The sequence below is a fragment of the Suncus etruscus genome, chromosome 11 (assembly GCF_024139225.1).
Source record: "Suncus etruscus isolate mSunEtr1 chromosome 11, mSunEtr1.pri.cur, whole genome shotgun sequence".
NCBI classification, from domain to species: domain Eukaryota; kingdom Metazoa; phylum Chordata; class Mammalia; order Eulipotyphla; family Soricidae; genus Suncus; species Suncus etruscus.
In genome coordinates, this window is record NC_064858.1 from 84,572,667 (window position 1) to 84,586,197 (window position 13,531).

The window sequence follows — 13,531 nt, forward strand, 5'->3', positions numbered from 1 at the left end:
GCCCCACTTCTCATCTTTGACCAGAAAAGGATAGACTGAAAGAGAGTGAGGACTGGAATGCTAATGCCAGCAGTAAGAACTATGGAGGATCTTATCTGCCTGTGGGTGAATCTGGATTCAAGCCAGTTAAAAGTTGAGCAGTTAGCTCCAAGCCATGGATTGCATGCATGGGGTCCCATATTCAATCCCAGGCACCGTCTAATCCTTGGAACACCACGGCAGGAATGCTGATGGCCCCCTAGTATCTGGGCATGGGTAGCAATGCATCAAGTGCCCCAGCCACATGATGTCAGGAGTGGCTTTCTGAGCCTCAGAATACTGCTGAGAAAGACTAGAGGCTGGAGATAGTTGGGAAATAGGTTGCTTTTAAAGCTGTGATGTGGGGAGCCAGAGGGATAGGACAATAGGTACGGTGTTTCCCTTGCATGCAGTTGACTAAGTTCAATCCCCAGCACCCCACATGTTGCCCCTGAGCACTGCCAAGAGTAATTCTTGAGTGCAAAGCCAGGAATAACCCCAGAGTACCACCAGGTGTCCAAAATCCAAAAAAATTTAAAAAGCATGCTGGGAAATTAATAGACAACTAAAAAGTGCTCTCACTGTAACTCACTCTTGTCTATTGGCAGTTGGCAGTTGGCAAAAATAAGGTTTTGCTTATTTTTTTTTTTTTTTTTTTTTTTTTTTTGGTTTTTGGGCCACACCCGGTAACGCTCAGGGGTTACTCCTGGCTATGCGCTCAGAAGTCGCTCCTGGCTTGGGGGACCATATGGGACGCCGGGTGATCGAACCGCGGTCCGTCTCCTAGGCTAGCGCAGGTAAGGCAGGCACCTTACCTCCAGCGCCACCGCCCGGCCCCAGGTTTTGCTTATTTCTGGTTTGGGGCCTATACCTGGGAATGCTCAGTTGCTTCTGGCTCTGTGGTCAGTGTTGAAGATTAATTTCTTGCAGGATTTGGGGACCATATGTGGTGCCAGGGAATGAACCTGGTTGGCTCCATGCAAGGCAAATGCCCTACCTGCTGTGCTATCTCTCTGGCTCTAAGTTCTTGTTTTCTTGTTCTTTTTTTTTTTTTTTTTTTTTTTTTTTTTGGTTTTTGGGCCACACCCGGTGACGCTCAGGGGTTACTCCTGGCTATGCGCTCAGAAGTCGCTCCTGGCTTGGGGGACCATATGGGACGCGGGGGATCGAACCGTGGTCTGTCCTAGGGTAGCGCAGGTAAGGCAGGCACCTTACCTTTAGCGCCACCGCCCGGCCCCTGTTTTCTTGTTCTTTATTCTCGCTACTGAGTGGCAGTTGCCCAGGAGCCTTTCAGAAGTGTAACTTTTTTTTTCTTATTTTTTGGATATTGGGGGTGGGTTTGGAACCAAATCTGGTGGTATTCAGGGGTTATTTCTTTTTTGTTTTTGTTTTTGGGCCACACCCAGCAGCACTCAGGGGTTATTCTTGGCTTTTTGAGAAATTGCTCCTGGCAGGCTCTGGGAACCATATGGGATGTCAAGGATAAAACCTGGGTCTATCTAGGGTCTATCTAGGCAAATGCTCTATTGCTGTGCTATCACTTCGGCCCCATTCAGGGGTTATTTCTGGCTTTGTGCTCATGACTGATGGTTTTAGGGGATCACACAGTATGAAACATTGAACCCAGGCCTCCAGCATTGAATTCAGCATTGAGCTAATCTCCCAGTCCCAAAAGTGTTGACATGCCAATAGTGGGTGACTTAAAAGCTACCATATTTTCCGGCGTATAAGACGACTTTTGAAACAAAAAAAAAAGTCAACCGAAAATTGGGGGTCATCTTATACGCCGAGTATATCCCGAAAAATGTTTCAATATGCCGCTAAATGAAAATTGTCTGAATATTGCCACAAAATGAATTTTCCAACTCGATCCTGCACCAATCACTGCAAGGCTGCTCAGACAGCCTCTCTGGCTCAGCCAATCCAAGCAGGCTTTTTATGCATGCAAATTAGACAATGTTCTGGACCCGAATCTACACTGTCAAAAGCCTGCTCAGATTGGCCAGAGTCAGAGAGGAAGTCTTGTACAGTAGAACCTTTGAACCTTTGCTTGTTGTGATTGGCTCACTGTGGTACATACAGTTGCAGCACAGGAACTTTCTGTCTGATACAGCGAATATAGGCCTAAACCTATGGGTTTTTTTTTTGGGGGGGGGGTTGGGTTTTTGGGCCACACCCGGCAGTGCTCAGGGGTTACTCCTGGCTGTCTATAGCTCCTGGCAGGCACAGGGGACCATACCATATGGGACAACAGGATTCGAACCAACCATCTTTGGTTCTGGATTGGCTGCTTGCAAGGCAAACGCCGTTGTGCTATCTCTCCGGGCCCTAAACCTATGTTTTAACTGCAAACTTAGGGGATCGTCTTATACTCTGGAAAATGCGGTAAATTTTAATAGCAAAGAAATGGCAATACTCTTTTAATTCCCCTAAAGTGATCAGAGCTCAAATGGCACTGGGAGACGTAAGGGGAGATGTCTGAGGAAAACTAAACTGGGTATAGGAGGTATGGCACTTGCCTTGCATTGGTTTTATCCCCAGCGCCCATGTAATCTCCAGGAGTGCCATTAGTGATCCCTGGGTACAGAATTAAGAGTAAGCCCTGCCTGGGCCAGAGAGATAGCACAGTGGTAAGGCGTTTGCCTTGCATGCAGAAGGACGGTGGTTTGAATCCCGGCATCCCGTATGATCCCCTGAGCCTGCCAGGGGCAATTTCTGAGCATAGAACCAGGAACCCCTGAGCGCTGCCGGGTGTGACCCAAAAACCAAATATCAAAAAAAAAAAAAAAAGCCAAACAAAAAAATTAATATATAAAGGCACGTTTAGAACTTAACAAGAAAAAAATTTAAACCCATCAAAAAATGGGGAGAAGTGATAAATATATATGGCCCCAAGGCACATGAGAAAAATGCTCTACATCACTAATCATCAGGGAGATGCAAATAAAAATAAGGAGATATCTCATACCAAAGACTGGCACACACAAAAAGTACAAGAACAGCCAGTGCTGGCGCAGAAAGGGACTCGTGCACTGTTGCTGAGAATGTGGACTGGCTCAGCCTTTGTGGAAAACAATAATGGACATTTCTTATAAAACTAGAAATTAGGCCCGGAGAGATAGCACAGCGGTGTTTGCCTTGCAAGCAGCTGATCCAGGACCAAAGGTGGTTGGTTTGAATCCCGGTATCCAATATGGTCCCCCGTGCCTGCCAGGAGCTATTTCTGAGCAGACAGCCAGGAGTAACCCCTGAGCATCGCCGGGTGTGGCCCCCCCAAAAAAAAAACAAAAAACAAAAAAAAAAAAAAACCCAAAAACTAGAAATTAGGCCCGGAGAGATAGCACAGCAGTGTTTGCCTTGCAAGCAGCCGATCCAGGACCTAAGATGGTTGGTTCGAATCCCAGTATCCAATATGGCCCCCATGCCTGCCAGGAGCTATTTCTGAGCAGACAGCCAGGAGTAACCCCTGAGCACCGCTGGGTGTGGCCAAAAACAAAAACAAAAACAAAAAAAACCCTAGAAATTGAGTTTCCATGTCTCTGAGCAGCATCACTCCTAAGAATATACCCAAGACAATGCAGAAAAGGCATCTACACCCCTATGTTCAGTGCAGCACTTTTCACAATAGCCAGAATCTGGAAACAACCCAAGTACCTGAAAACAGATGAGTGGGTAAAGACACAACGGTACATCTACACAATGGAATACTATGTAGCCATTAAGAAAAGTCATGAAAGCTGCTTATACATGGATAGAGTATTGACTAGCTCAGTGAAATAAGCAGGAGGGAGAAGGGTAGAATGATCACACTCATTTGTGGGAAAATGTTTTTGTAGTATGTTAATAATACCCAAAAATAGTAAGATAAGGACTGGAGGGCTGGTGCATGGTAGGAAGCTTACCACAAAGAACAGGAGAATGCAGTTAGGTCAGAGAAGGAACACTATGACATTGAGAGTTGGAAATGTTCACTCTGGACAAGAACTAGGTGCTGGGCTGGAGCACAGAGAGGAGTACATTTGCCTTGCATGCAGTTGACCTGGATTCAGTCCTCAGCATCCCGTATGGTCCCCCAAGTCTACAAGGAGCAATTTCTGAGCACAGAGCTAGGAGTAACACCTGAGTGCTTCCAGGTGTGGCCCAAAAATCCAAAAAAATAATAAGAACTAGGTGCTAAAAGGAGGTAAAAGGATATGCAAGATACCCCTAATTAACAATATTGCAAACTGGGGCTGGGCGGTGGCGCTAGAGGTAAGGTGCCTGCCTTGCCTGCGCTAGCCTAGGACAGACCACGGTTCGATCCCCTGGCGTCCCATATGGTCCCCCAAGCCAGGAGCGACTTCTGAGCGCATAGCCAGGAGTAACCCCTGAGCGTCAAATGGGTGTGGCCCAAAAACAAAAACAAAAAAACAATATTGCAAACTCTAGTATCTAAGGGAAAAAAGGAAGAGAGAGAAGAAAATATCTGCCATAGAGGGGTGAGAAGGAAATGGGATTTGGTGATGGGAAATGTGCAGTGGTGAAGGGGTGGGTATTGAACATTGTATAACTGGAACTCAATCGTGACAACTTTGAACTATGCCACAGTCATTTAATTAAGTTTATTTGAAAAAAAAAAAAAGTAAGCCCTAAGTGGGGAAGCATTTGCCTTGCACAAGTCCAGCTCAGGTTTGATCCCCAGCATCCCATAGGTTTCCCTGAGCCCACCTGGAATGACTCCTAAGTGCAGAGCCAGGAATAATCCCTAAACACCACTGGGAATGCCGTTCTCCCCCTATGAAAAAAGTGGCATATGTTTATGTTTAATTTTATCCACCTTTTTGTCTTTCAGGACTGTTGAAGCCTGGAGGTCCCCTCCCCTCCCCCTTCCCCCCTCTGCCGCTTTGTGGCACCCCCCTCCCTCCACCCTTGTCCACTCTGATATATAACCATGACTAGCAGAAGCACAGCAAGGCCCAACGGGCAGCCCCAGGCCAGCAAAATATGCCAATTCAAATTGGTCCTGCTTGGTGAATCTGCAGTGGGGAAGTCTAGCCTGGTATTACGTTTTGTCAAAGGGCAGTTCCACGAGTACCAGGAGAGTACTATTGGAGGTAAGTTCCTCCAGGAAAGATGATGTTCAGTGCTTTGTCTTTTTTTGGTTTGGTTTGGTTTTTTTGTTTGTTTTGGTTTTTGAGTCACACCTTGCATCACTCAGGGGTTACTCCTGGCTCTACTCTCAGAAACCGCTCCTAGTAGGCTCAAGGGACCATATGGGATGCTGGGATTCAAACCAGCGTCCTTCTACATACAAAGCCAACACCCTACCTCCATGCTCTCTCTCCAGCCCCTATGCTTTGTCTAATGAAGGCAGATCTAGGAACTTATTTGTGGGGCTGGTCATTTTAGTTTTCTGGAATGGAAATTCTTAAATGAAACAAAAATGCCACAATGCCAAAAACCAGCTATTTTCTTAACTAGAAGGAAAATACTGGGCCAGAGTGACAGCACAGCACACTTCCGAGGACGGACCCAGATTTGCTCTCCAGCATCCCATATGGTCCCCTGAGCCTGCCAGGAGCAATTTCTGAGCGAAGAGCCAGGAGTAACCCCTGAGCGCTGCCAGGTGTGGCCCAAAAGCAAAATAATACTTTAACCTTGGAAATTAATATTGTTTATCACAATCTAGCTTCCTGCTCTTAACCCTAGTTTTCATTTGAGTGTTAGCTTGAGCAAGCTTGGTTTGAAGTAGTGATTTGTAATTACAAATGTACATCAAAATCACTGGGGAACATTTTCATACTGTACATGCTTAGACCCTACACTCAATCTGCTGATTAATATTGGAGGTTGAATCAATTTGACAATGCAGATATGTATGTTTGGAAAGCTTCTTTAATGAGGGGCTGGAGAGAACGTACGTTGGTAGGGTGTTTGCTTTGCACATGGCCTATCCAGATTCAACCCTCAGAACCTAAGCCCATAGCACCTCCTGGAACTAAATACTAATTATAAATAGTATTTTCCTTTCCCACCTTTGCTGCCTTCTCCCTCCCATTACCCCAAAATAGGGTGCTGATTTAATAAAGAATATTTTATTTAAATTCCCATATTTTTCCTCCCCATCTTTTACTAACCCACTTGGAGATGTCTTCTTGAACCAGAGAAGATTATATGGAAAAGAAATGGCTGGGGGCCAGAGCTATAGCACAGCGGTAAGGCATTTGCCTTGCACGCAGCAAACACAGGACAGACCTTGGTTCGAATCCTGGCATCCCATATGGTCCCCCGAGCCTGCCAGGAATGACTTCTGAGCACAGAACCAGGAGTAACCACTGAATGCCACTGGGTTTGACCCAAAAAAGGGGGGTGCAAAAAGTTGTATAAGTAGAACACTAAACCTTTGGCCTGGGTAGAGGTAACTGGTCATGGACTGAGAATAGAGTTATTTTGAAAGGGTTATAGGATGTTCACATTTCTCCTCCCACTTACAATTTTTTCCTCTCTGTTCTTTCATCTCTAGCTGCCTTCCTCACCCAATCTGTCTGTCTAGATGACACAACAGTCAAATTTGAGATCTGGGACACAGCTGGGCAGGAGCGATACCATAGCTTGGCCCCTATGTACTACAGAGGTGCCCAAGCTGCAATTGTGGTTTATGATATTACTAATCAGGTAAGCTGGTAAAGAAGAGTATCCTTTTAATAAGAATTAAAATTTTCTTAAACATTTTTGGGGCCGGAGAGAGCATGGAGGTAAGGCATTTGCCTTTTATGCAGAAGGTCATTGGTTCGAATCCCAGCATCCCATATGGTTCCCCAAGCCTGCCAGGAGCAATTTCTGAGCATAGAGCCAGGAGTAACCCTTAAACGCTGCCGGGTGTGACCCAAAAACCAAAAAATAAAAATAAAGGGGCCGGGCGGTGGCGCTGGAGGTAAGGTGCCTGCCTTGCCTGCGCTAGCCTAGGATGGACCGCGGTTCGATCCCCCGGCATCCCATATGGTCCCCCAAGAAGCCAGGAGCAACTTCTGAGCGCATAGCCAGGAGTAACCCCTGAGCGTCACAGGGTGTGGCCCAAAAACCAAAAAAAAAAATAAAAAAATAAAAAAATGAACATTTTTAATTATAGGAATTAGGTGGGGGGCCGGCATGGTGGTGCTAGAGGTAAGGTGTCTGCCTTACCAGCACTAGCCTAGGACAGACCGAGGTTCGATTCCCCAGTGTCCCATATGGTCCCCCAAGCCAGGAGCAACTTCTGAGAGCATAGCCAGGAGTAACCCCTGAGCGTCATCAGGTGTGGCCCAAAAACAAAAAAAAAAAAAGGAATTAGGTGGGAGAAAGAAAACTGACTTAAAATGAAAAACTAAGGGGGCCGGAGAGATAGCATGGAGGTAAGGCGTTTGCCTTTCATGCAGGAGGTCATCGGTTCGAATCCCGGCGCCCCATATGGTCCTCTGCCTGCCAGGAGCAATTTCTGAGCCTGGAGCCAGAAATAACCCCTGAGCACTGCTGGGTGTGACCCAAAAACCACAAAAAAAAAAAAAAAAAAAGAAAGAAAAACTAAGGAACCAATGATATGGTAGAACATAGATCTTGCTTTTTTGAGGCCCTGGTTTTGATTCCTATTACTACATCTCAGTCACTGCCAGCTATGCTGCCCCCAAAAGAATAGCAAAATAGAGCTGGAGAGATAATACAGCAGATAGTGTCCTCAAGCCTGCCAGGAGTAATTCCTGAGTGTATAGCAAGGAGTAATAAAGTGTGTGGGGGGAAAAGAATAGTAAAATAAAAGAGTACTTGGGCCAGAGCGATGGCACCAGCAGTAGGGCGTCTGCCTTGCAGGTGTTAACCTAGGATGGACGCAGTTTGATCCCCCAGCATCCCATATGGTCCTTGAGCCAGGAGCAATTTCTGAGCACGTAGTCAGGAATAACCCCTGAGCGTTTTTTTTTTTTCCAAAATGCAAAAATAAATAAATAAAAGTACAAATTATGCTTCCTAGTGCTGAGCAGAGCAGAACAGACAGGTCATGAATGGTGAGAGACAGGTGGTTTCAATGAGGGCATTTGGAAGGAATAAGTTTTGAGATGAGGTGGGGGGGGGTGTTATGTGTTCTGATTCACAGTCATTCCAGTATTTCATGTTTTCTTTCTCATTTTTTTTTTTTAAATCATGTTTTTCTAGGAAACCTTTGCCCGAGCAAAGACCTGGGTAAAGGAACTACAGCGACAGGCCAGTCCTAGCATCGTTATTGCCCTGGCGGGGAATAAAGCTGATCTGGCCAACAAGCGCACGGTGGAGTATGAAGTAAGATAGCCTGCAGAGTCCCCTCGTACATGATCCCTTTGTGTTTAGGACCTCTTTTTTTCCACCCTGCCCTTTCTGAAAAACTCATCTGAAGACATTCATCTTGCCCAGTTCCTCGCCAAGTTAAATACAGCAACACTTTGACCTTAATGACAGCTCAGAGATTTTAGAGGAGTCAAGAAAATTCCAGAGCAGAGGGATAGGGGAGTCCCAGCTGTGGGGGTGCCAGTATGAAAACAGAAAGGAGGGAGCAGTTGAATTTGAGGTAAGGGACTATTCAAGTCTCAGAATTTAAAAGCCCCAACCAACTTAACTTTTGTCCAGAATTAAGATTCCTGTCGGGCCCGGAGAGATAGCACAGTGGCGTTTGCCTTGCAAGCAGCCAATCCAGGACCAAAGGTGGTTGGTTCGAATCCTGGTGTCCCATATGGTCCCCCGTGCCTGCCAGGAGCTATTTCTGAGCAGACAGCCAGGAGTCACCCCTGAGCAGCGCCGGGTGTGGCCCAAAAACAAAAAAAAAAGATTCCTGTCATCTGTTGGTTGGATGAAGTGGTCTAGGTCCGTATTTCTTCACCTTAATCACTTATGGCCCCCTTCCAACCTTATTCCCTTCCTGTGCCCCTCACTCCCCTCCTATTAGTTGGTCCTCTGGTCCCATGCTGTAGCCCCATTTTTAGTTTTCATCATCATTCATCGAAGGGTAGAATATTTTAGGCTCACAGGCCCTTTAGAAGCACCTGTCGGGGCCAGAGAGATAGCATGGAGGTAAGGTGTTTGCCTTGCAAAACAAATCCCGGCATCCCATATGGTCCCCTGAGCCTGCCAGAAGCAATTTCTGAGTGTAGAGCCAGGAGTAGCCCCTGCGCATTGCTGGGTGTGATCAAAAAAATAAAAAAAGGAAGGGAGGGAGGGAGGAAAGGAAAGGAAAGGAAAGGAAAGGAAAGGAAAGGAAAGGAAAGGAAAGGAAAGGAAAGGAAAGGAAAGGAAAGGAAAGGAAAGGGGAAGGGGAAGGGGAAGGGGAAGGGGAAGGGAAAAGGAAAAGGAAAAGGAAAAGGAAAAAGGAAGGCACCTGTCTAGGGCTCGGAGAGATAACAGACAGTAGGGCATTTGCCTTGTGTGCAGCCAATCTAAGACGGATGGTGGTTCGAATCCCGGCACCCCAAATGGTTCCCCATTCCTTTCAGGAGCGACTTCTGAACACAGAGCCAGGAGTAACCCCTGAGCGCTGCCAGGTGTGATCCAAAAATCCAAAAAAAAATGTAAAACCACCTGTCTATACTTAGCAGGCAGAGAAGACCGTGGTCACAAAGATCGTTTTCCCAGGGTGAGGCTTATCCATTGTACTCTTTTTGCTGACCACTGCAATTTCCCGAAATATGGGAAACTTAACTGCATAATTTGCGGTAGTGGGAGACTGTGTTCATGCTCTCCCCGTAAAAAAAAAAAAAGGAAAAAAAAAAAGAAAAACCTGTCTAGGAGCCAAAGCGAGAGCACAGCAGGTAGGGCATTTGCCTTGCTTGCAGCCAACCCAGGTTCAATCCCCCGATCCTGCCAGGAATAATTTCGGAATGCAGAGTCAGAAGTAAGCCCTGAGCCATCACCAGATGTGACCTGAAAAAAAATGACAAATCTCTGGTCTAGATTATAGGTTACCCTTTTAGGATGTCATTACCAAAATATGGGTCCAAGGGGCCAGAGAGATAGCACAGTGGTAAGGCGTTTGCCTTGCACACTGCCGATCCAGGACAGACGGTGGTTCAAATCCCAGCATCCCATATGGTCCCCCAAGCCTGTCAGGAATGATTTCTGAGCGTAGAGCCAGGAGTAACCCCTGAGTGCTGCTGGGTGTTACCCAAAAACAAAAAGCAAAATATGGGCCCAAGGCCAGATGGCTTACTGGGGCAGTTAAGATGAGGGAACTTAGAATATTGCCTAGCTCTGGTACTACATGGGAGTGGAAAGGCATTATTCATTTCCCACTGTACATCCTGAGCACCATCATACCCCATTCCTTGCAGGAGGCGCAGGCATATGCAGATGACAACAGCTTATTGTTTATGGAGACTTCAGCCAAGACAGCTATGAACGTGAACGACCTCTTCCTGGCAATAGGTAAGGTCAGAGCGGCCTGAGGTCTTTTCCCTTTGCCTCTAGACAAGATCATTAAAACTCTCAGGTCATAAGCCTACATGGGAGTTCTCCTGTGACACATTAGCAATGGAAATACCCTAACCTTCCATTGAACTCTCCTTTCTTTGGCTATAGATTGAACTCTTATTTTCAGTGTAGTTTACAACATGTGAAACTACATAACTACATTGTAGTTCTTCCCATCTCAGAACATTCTTTTTTTTTTTTTTTTTTTTTTTTTTGGTTTTTTGGGCCATACCCGGTAATTCTCAGGGGTTACTCCTGGCTATGCGCTCAAAAGTTGCTCCTGGCTTGGGGGACCATATGGGACGCGGGGGGATCGAACTGTGGTCCGTCCAAGGCTAGCGCAGGCAAGGCAGGCACCTTACCTCTTGCGCCACCACCCGGCCCCTCAGAACATTCTTTTAACCTTTGCCTTTCCCTTTCCACGTCCCCTACTGAGTAGTCTTTGGGGTGAATGAGTAAAATCTATTACATTTTATTCCTTTCTCTATTTATTTCTAGCTAAGAAGTTGCCAAAGAGTGAACCCCAGAGTCTGGGGGGTGCAGCAGGCCGAAGCCGGGGTGTGGATCTCCATGAGCAGTCCCAGCAGAACAAGAGCCAGTGTTGTAGCAACTAAGGGGGTGGCTAGCAGCAAACAGTATGGAGCTAGCACGAGAGCTAAGAAATAACCTCCATCCCCACCCCTCAGCACACAGCCCCTATGGTAACAGCACACTGAGCCCTGGCTCCCAAGGGCTGCCTCCTGACAGCTCCGTCTTGGCACTTTTTAATGCTTCAGCAACCGACACCAGGCAGCTGTTGCCACTGGCCTCCAACCCCCCTAGTGTGGGGCTTGGGGTTAGATCCCCCAGGACTTACCTTCCAAAACAAACTTTCTTCACTGTGTATTATAGGTGCAAGACAGTGACCTACATATCTTTCCTTCTCTTCCTCATTTTTCCTGAAAACATTTTTTTGTCTCCTGTCTCTTCCCCTTCTGCTTTTGGTCAGTCCCTGTTCTTGACCCCTGTTTCCTTTTCTCCCCAGGATGAAGAAGGTAGTGGTTCCAGGAACTGAGGAAGAAAGTTTTCAGTTCAGCCCCATTCAGGGCCCTTGGGGGAGTATAGAGCTCAGAGCAGGGAGGGAGGAGCCATTTTTCTTTTCGTTTTTATCTAGTTTGATAACACTGCAGAATCCATGAGTTGGTTGTGTGGAGGGTTTCTTGGTAGAGGTGAGACTGGGAAGGCAAGCTCTCCGCACGAGGTGGGTCATATTATCAGCTAACTGGGTCGAGGTGGAGATGGCAGTGTCATCTATGGCTCTGAATTCTGGAGAAGCCTATTTTCCCCTCGTCCAGCCTCATAGGTAGCCTCTCCCCCACTTCATGGGGGAAGTCTCTGGACCCCAGAGTCCTCCAAAGAATCTTCACTGGTTGCCTGCATCTTTGGCTCTGCTGTGACCTAATTGGGGGAGGGATCAGATTTTGTTACCCATCCTCTGATTTATACTTATGCATTTGTTTTTTCTCTCTGGCCCGAAGATGGCCTCAGCCCCAGCCACTATATCCCCCTGCAGTTTGCACTTTAATTGAGGAGAGTTTTGTTGGGATACTTGTTTCATGAGGGTTTTGATTGACTTTACCTAACCTCTTACATTTGTAAGGAAAGAGTCCCAAGATGTAGATGAGGTTTGGGCCGAGGCTATAGAGTACAATACCTATGGCAGCTACCCAAGCCCAGTGTGTCTCTACTACTAGTTTCCTCAACTCTGATTTTTAACCTCTCCTGCCCACCTTGCTCTTGGATATAGGTTTTCCTTTCCTGGGAAATTGAGTTGCTGCAAAGTGGTCTCAGGATAGCTTAGGCCAAGGTAGGAGAGTGAAGAAGCATCAGGCAATGGGGAAGGTTTTCTATTCTTTCCCAGGGTTCACATTCAGTTTGATCCACCCATTGTCGTGTCTTTTCTATTTTCCTGTAAATAGGTATGATTCTTATTTCCAGTGTTTAGACTGTTCTGTCCTCTACCTCCCCTCGGGCCCTACTTCCCCCTTGGTTAGTACCTTCAGTTTAGTGCCTCCATTCTTCTCCCTCTTCCCACTCCCTGCGTGCCTCTCCCCCTCATGTAAACAGTGGCTTACTCCATTTACCACTAGGGGCTAGTACCACAGAGGCCTGTTTATGGCCCTTCACATCACCTGTTCCTCTAGACAGGGAATAATTAGCACTGAAGGTCCCTCACAGCTTTCTCAGATCACCGGGAAATACCTTTCTAAATCTGACCTCTCTTCACAACCCTCATCAGGTGTTGCAGGATAGGATGTCTGTAGGAAGCCATCAAGGAAAGAGTGAACTCTAAGCTCATTGTTACAGCCCAGAATTTTCAGGAAATTTTGGGAGATGTGGTAGGAACGACCACAGTGACCTAGGATAGGAACATTCCTGCCCTTTTGACTTACAGACTGCCTCTGTCCCAGAGCAGCTGAGAAATCCATGAAGCTGAGATTCTGAAGAACCCAGCTCACGTTCTTCCACTTAGGCCTCAATTCCTCTTCTTCCAGGGGCAGCCTTAGATCCCATGGCCCTAAAACATACAGACTTTTTTCCCCTTACCTTTCCAGTCTCCCTAGACCTCGAAAGTACTCAGTGCATCCTTAAAAGTGGAAGAACTAGGAAGACTCTCTTAAGTCGCTTCATTCCCCATGGAGCAGGAGTGAAGATATTTCCTTCCTTGGATTTGGGAAACATGTTTCCAGGCTTTTCCCTGCCCTGCCCCTCTTTGGAACAGGATTGGCCTTAGCTTCTGGGCCTATCTGCTGCCTTCCTTCTACTTATTACCAGCTCTGCTTTTCTTTGAGCTTTGTTTGGGTTGGGATCTTAGATTTTATTTCCCAGCTCCTCTTTTCTTCTGATCAGTTTTTAAGGAGGGGTATCCTTTTTCTTCCTTTTTTTTTTTTTTTTTTTTTTGCTTCTAAGAAAGCATTTGCCTTTCCCCCCTTTCTTCCTCTTCCAACATAACAATCGTGGTAACAGAATGCGACTGCTGATTTACCGATGTATTTAATGTAAGTAAAAATGGAGAAAAAAAAATTGTATT

The 13,531-nt window shown here is 46.4% G+C and overlaps 1 protein-coding gene and 1 non-coding gene across 2 annotated transcripts; both read left to right on the plus strand.

Annotated features, from left to right (window-relative positions):
• The first annotated feature begins 4,849 nt into the window (after positions 1 to 4,849).
• Positions 4,850 to 12,981, plus strand: RAB5B (RAB5B, member RAS oncogene family). Its single transcript, XM_049784078.1, has 5 exons — positions 4,850 to 5,111; positions 6,521 to 6,672; positions 8,182 to 8,304; positions 10,323 to 10,416; positions 10,960 to 12,981. Exons 1-5 carry the CDS (start codon positions 4,949 to 4,951, stop codon positions 11,073 to 11,075), a joined length of 648 nt encoding a protein of 215 aa, XP_049640035.1. The 5' UTR covers positions 4,850 to 4,948; the 3' UTR covers positions 11,076 to 12,981.
• On the plus strand, positions 9,580 to 9,737 carry LOC126023306 (U1 spliceosomal RNA). Its single transcript, XR_007500476.1, has one exon. It is a non-coding gene; the product is annotated as a U1 spliceosomal RNA (small nuclear RNA).
• Positions 12,982 to 13,531: the final 550 nt, after the last annotated feature.

Bases quoted from the DNA above. Each gene is read 5' to 3' on its own strand.
- RAB5B (XM_049784078.1), top strand. From the start codon at position 4,949: ATGACTAGCAGAAGCACAGCAAGGCCCAACGGGCAGCCCCAGGCCAGC. The intron at 8,305-10,322 runs GTAAGATAGCCT...CATTCCTTGCAG, and splicing joins AGCGCACGGTGGAGTATGAA to GAGGCGCAGGCATATGCAGA. The intron at 10,417-10,959 runs GTAAGGTCAGAG...ATTTATTTCTAG, and splicing joins CGACCTCTTCCTGGCAATAG to CTAAGAAGTTGCCAAAGAGT.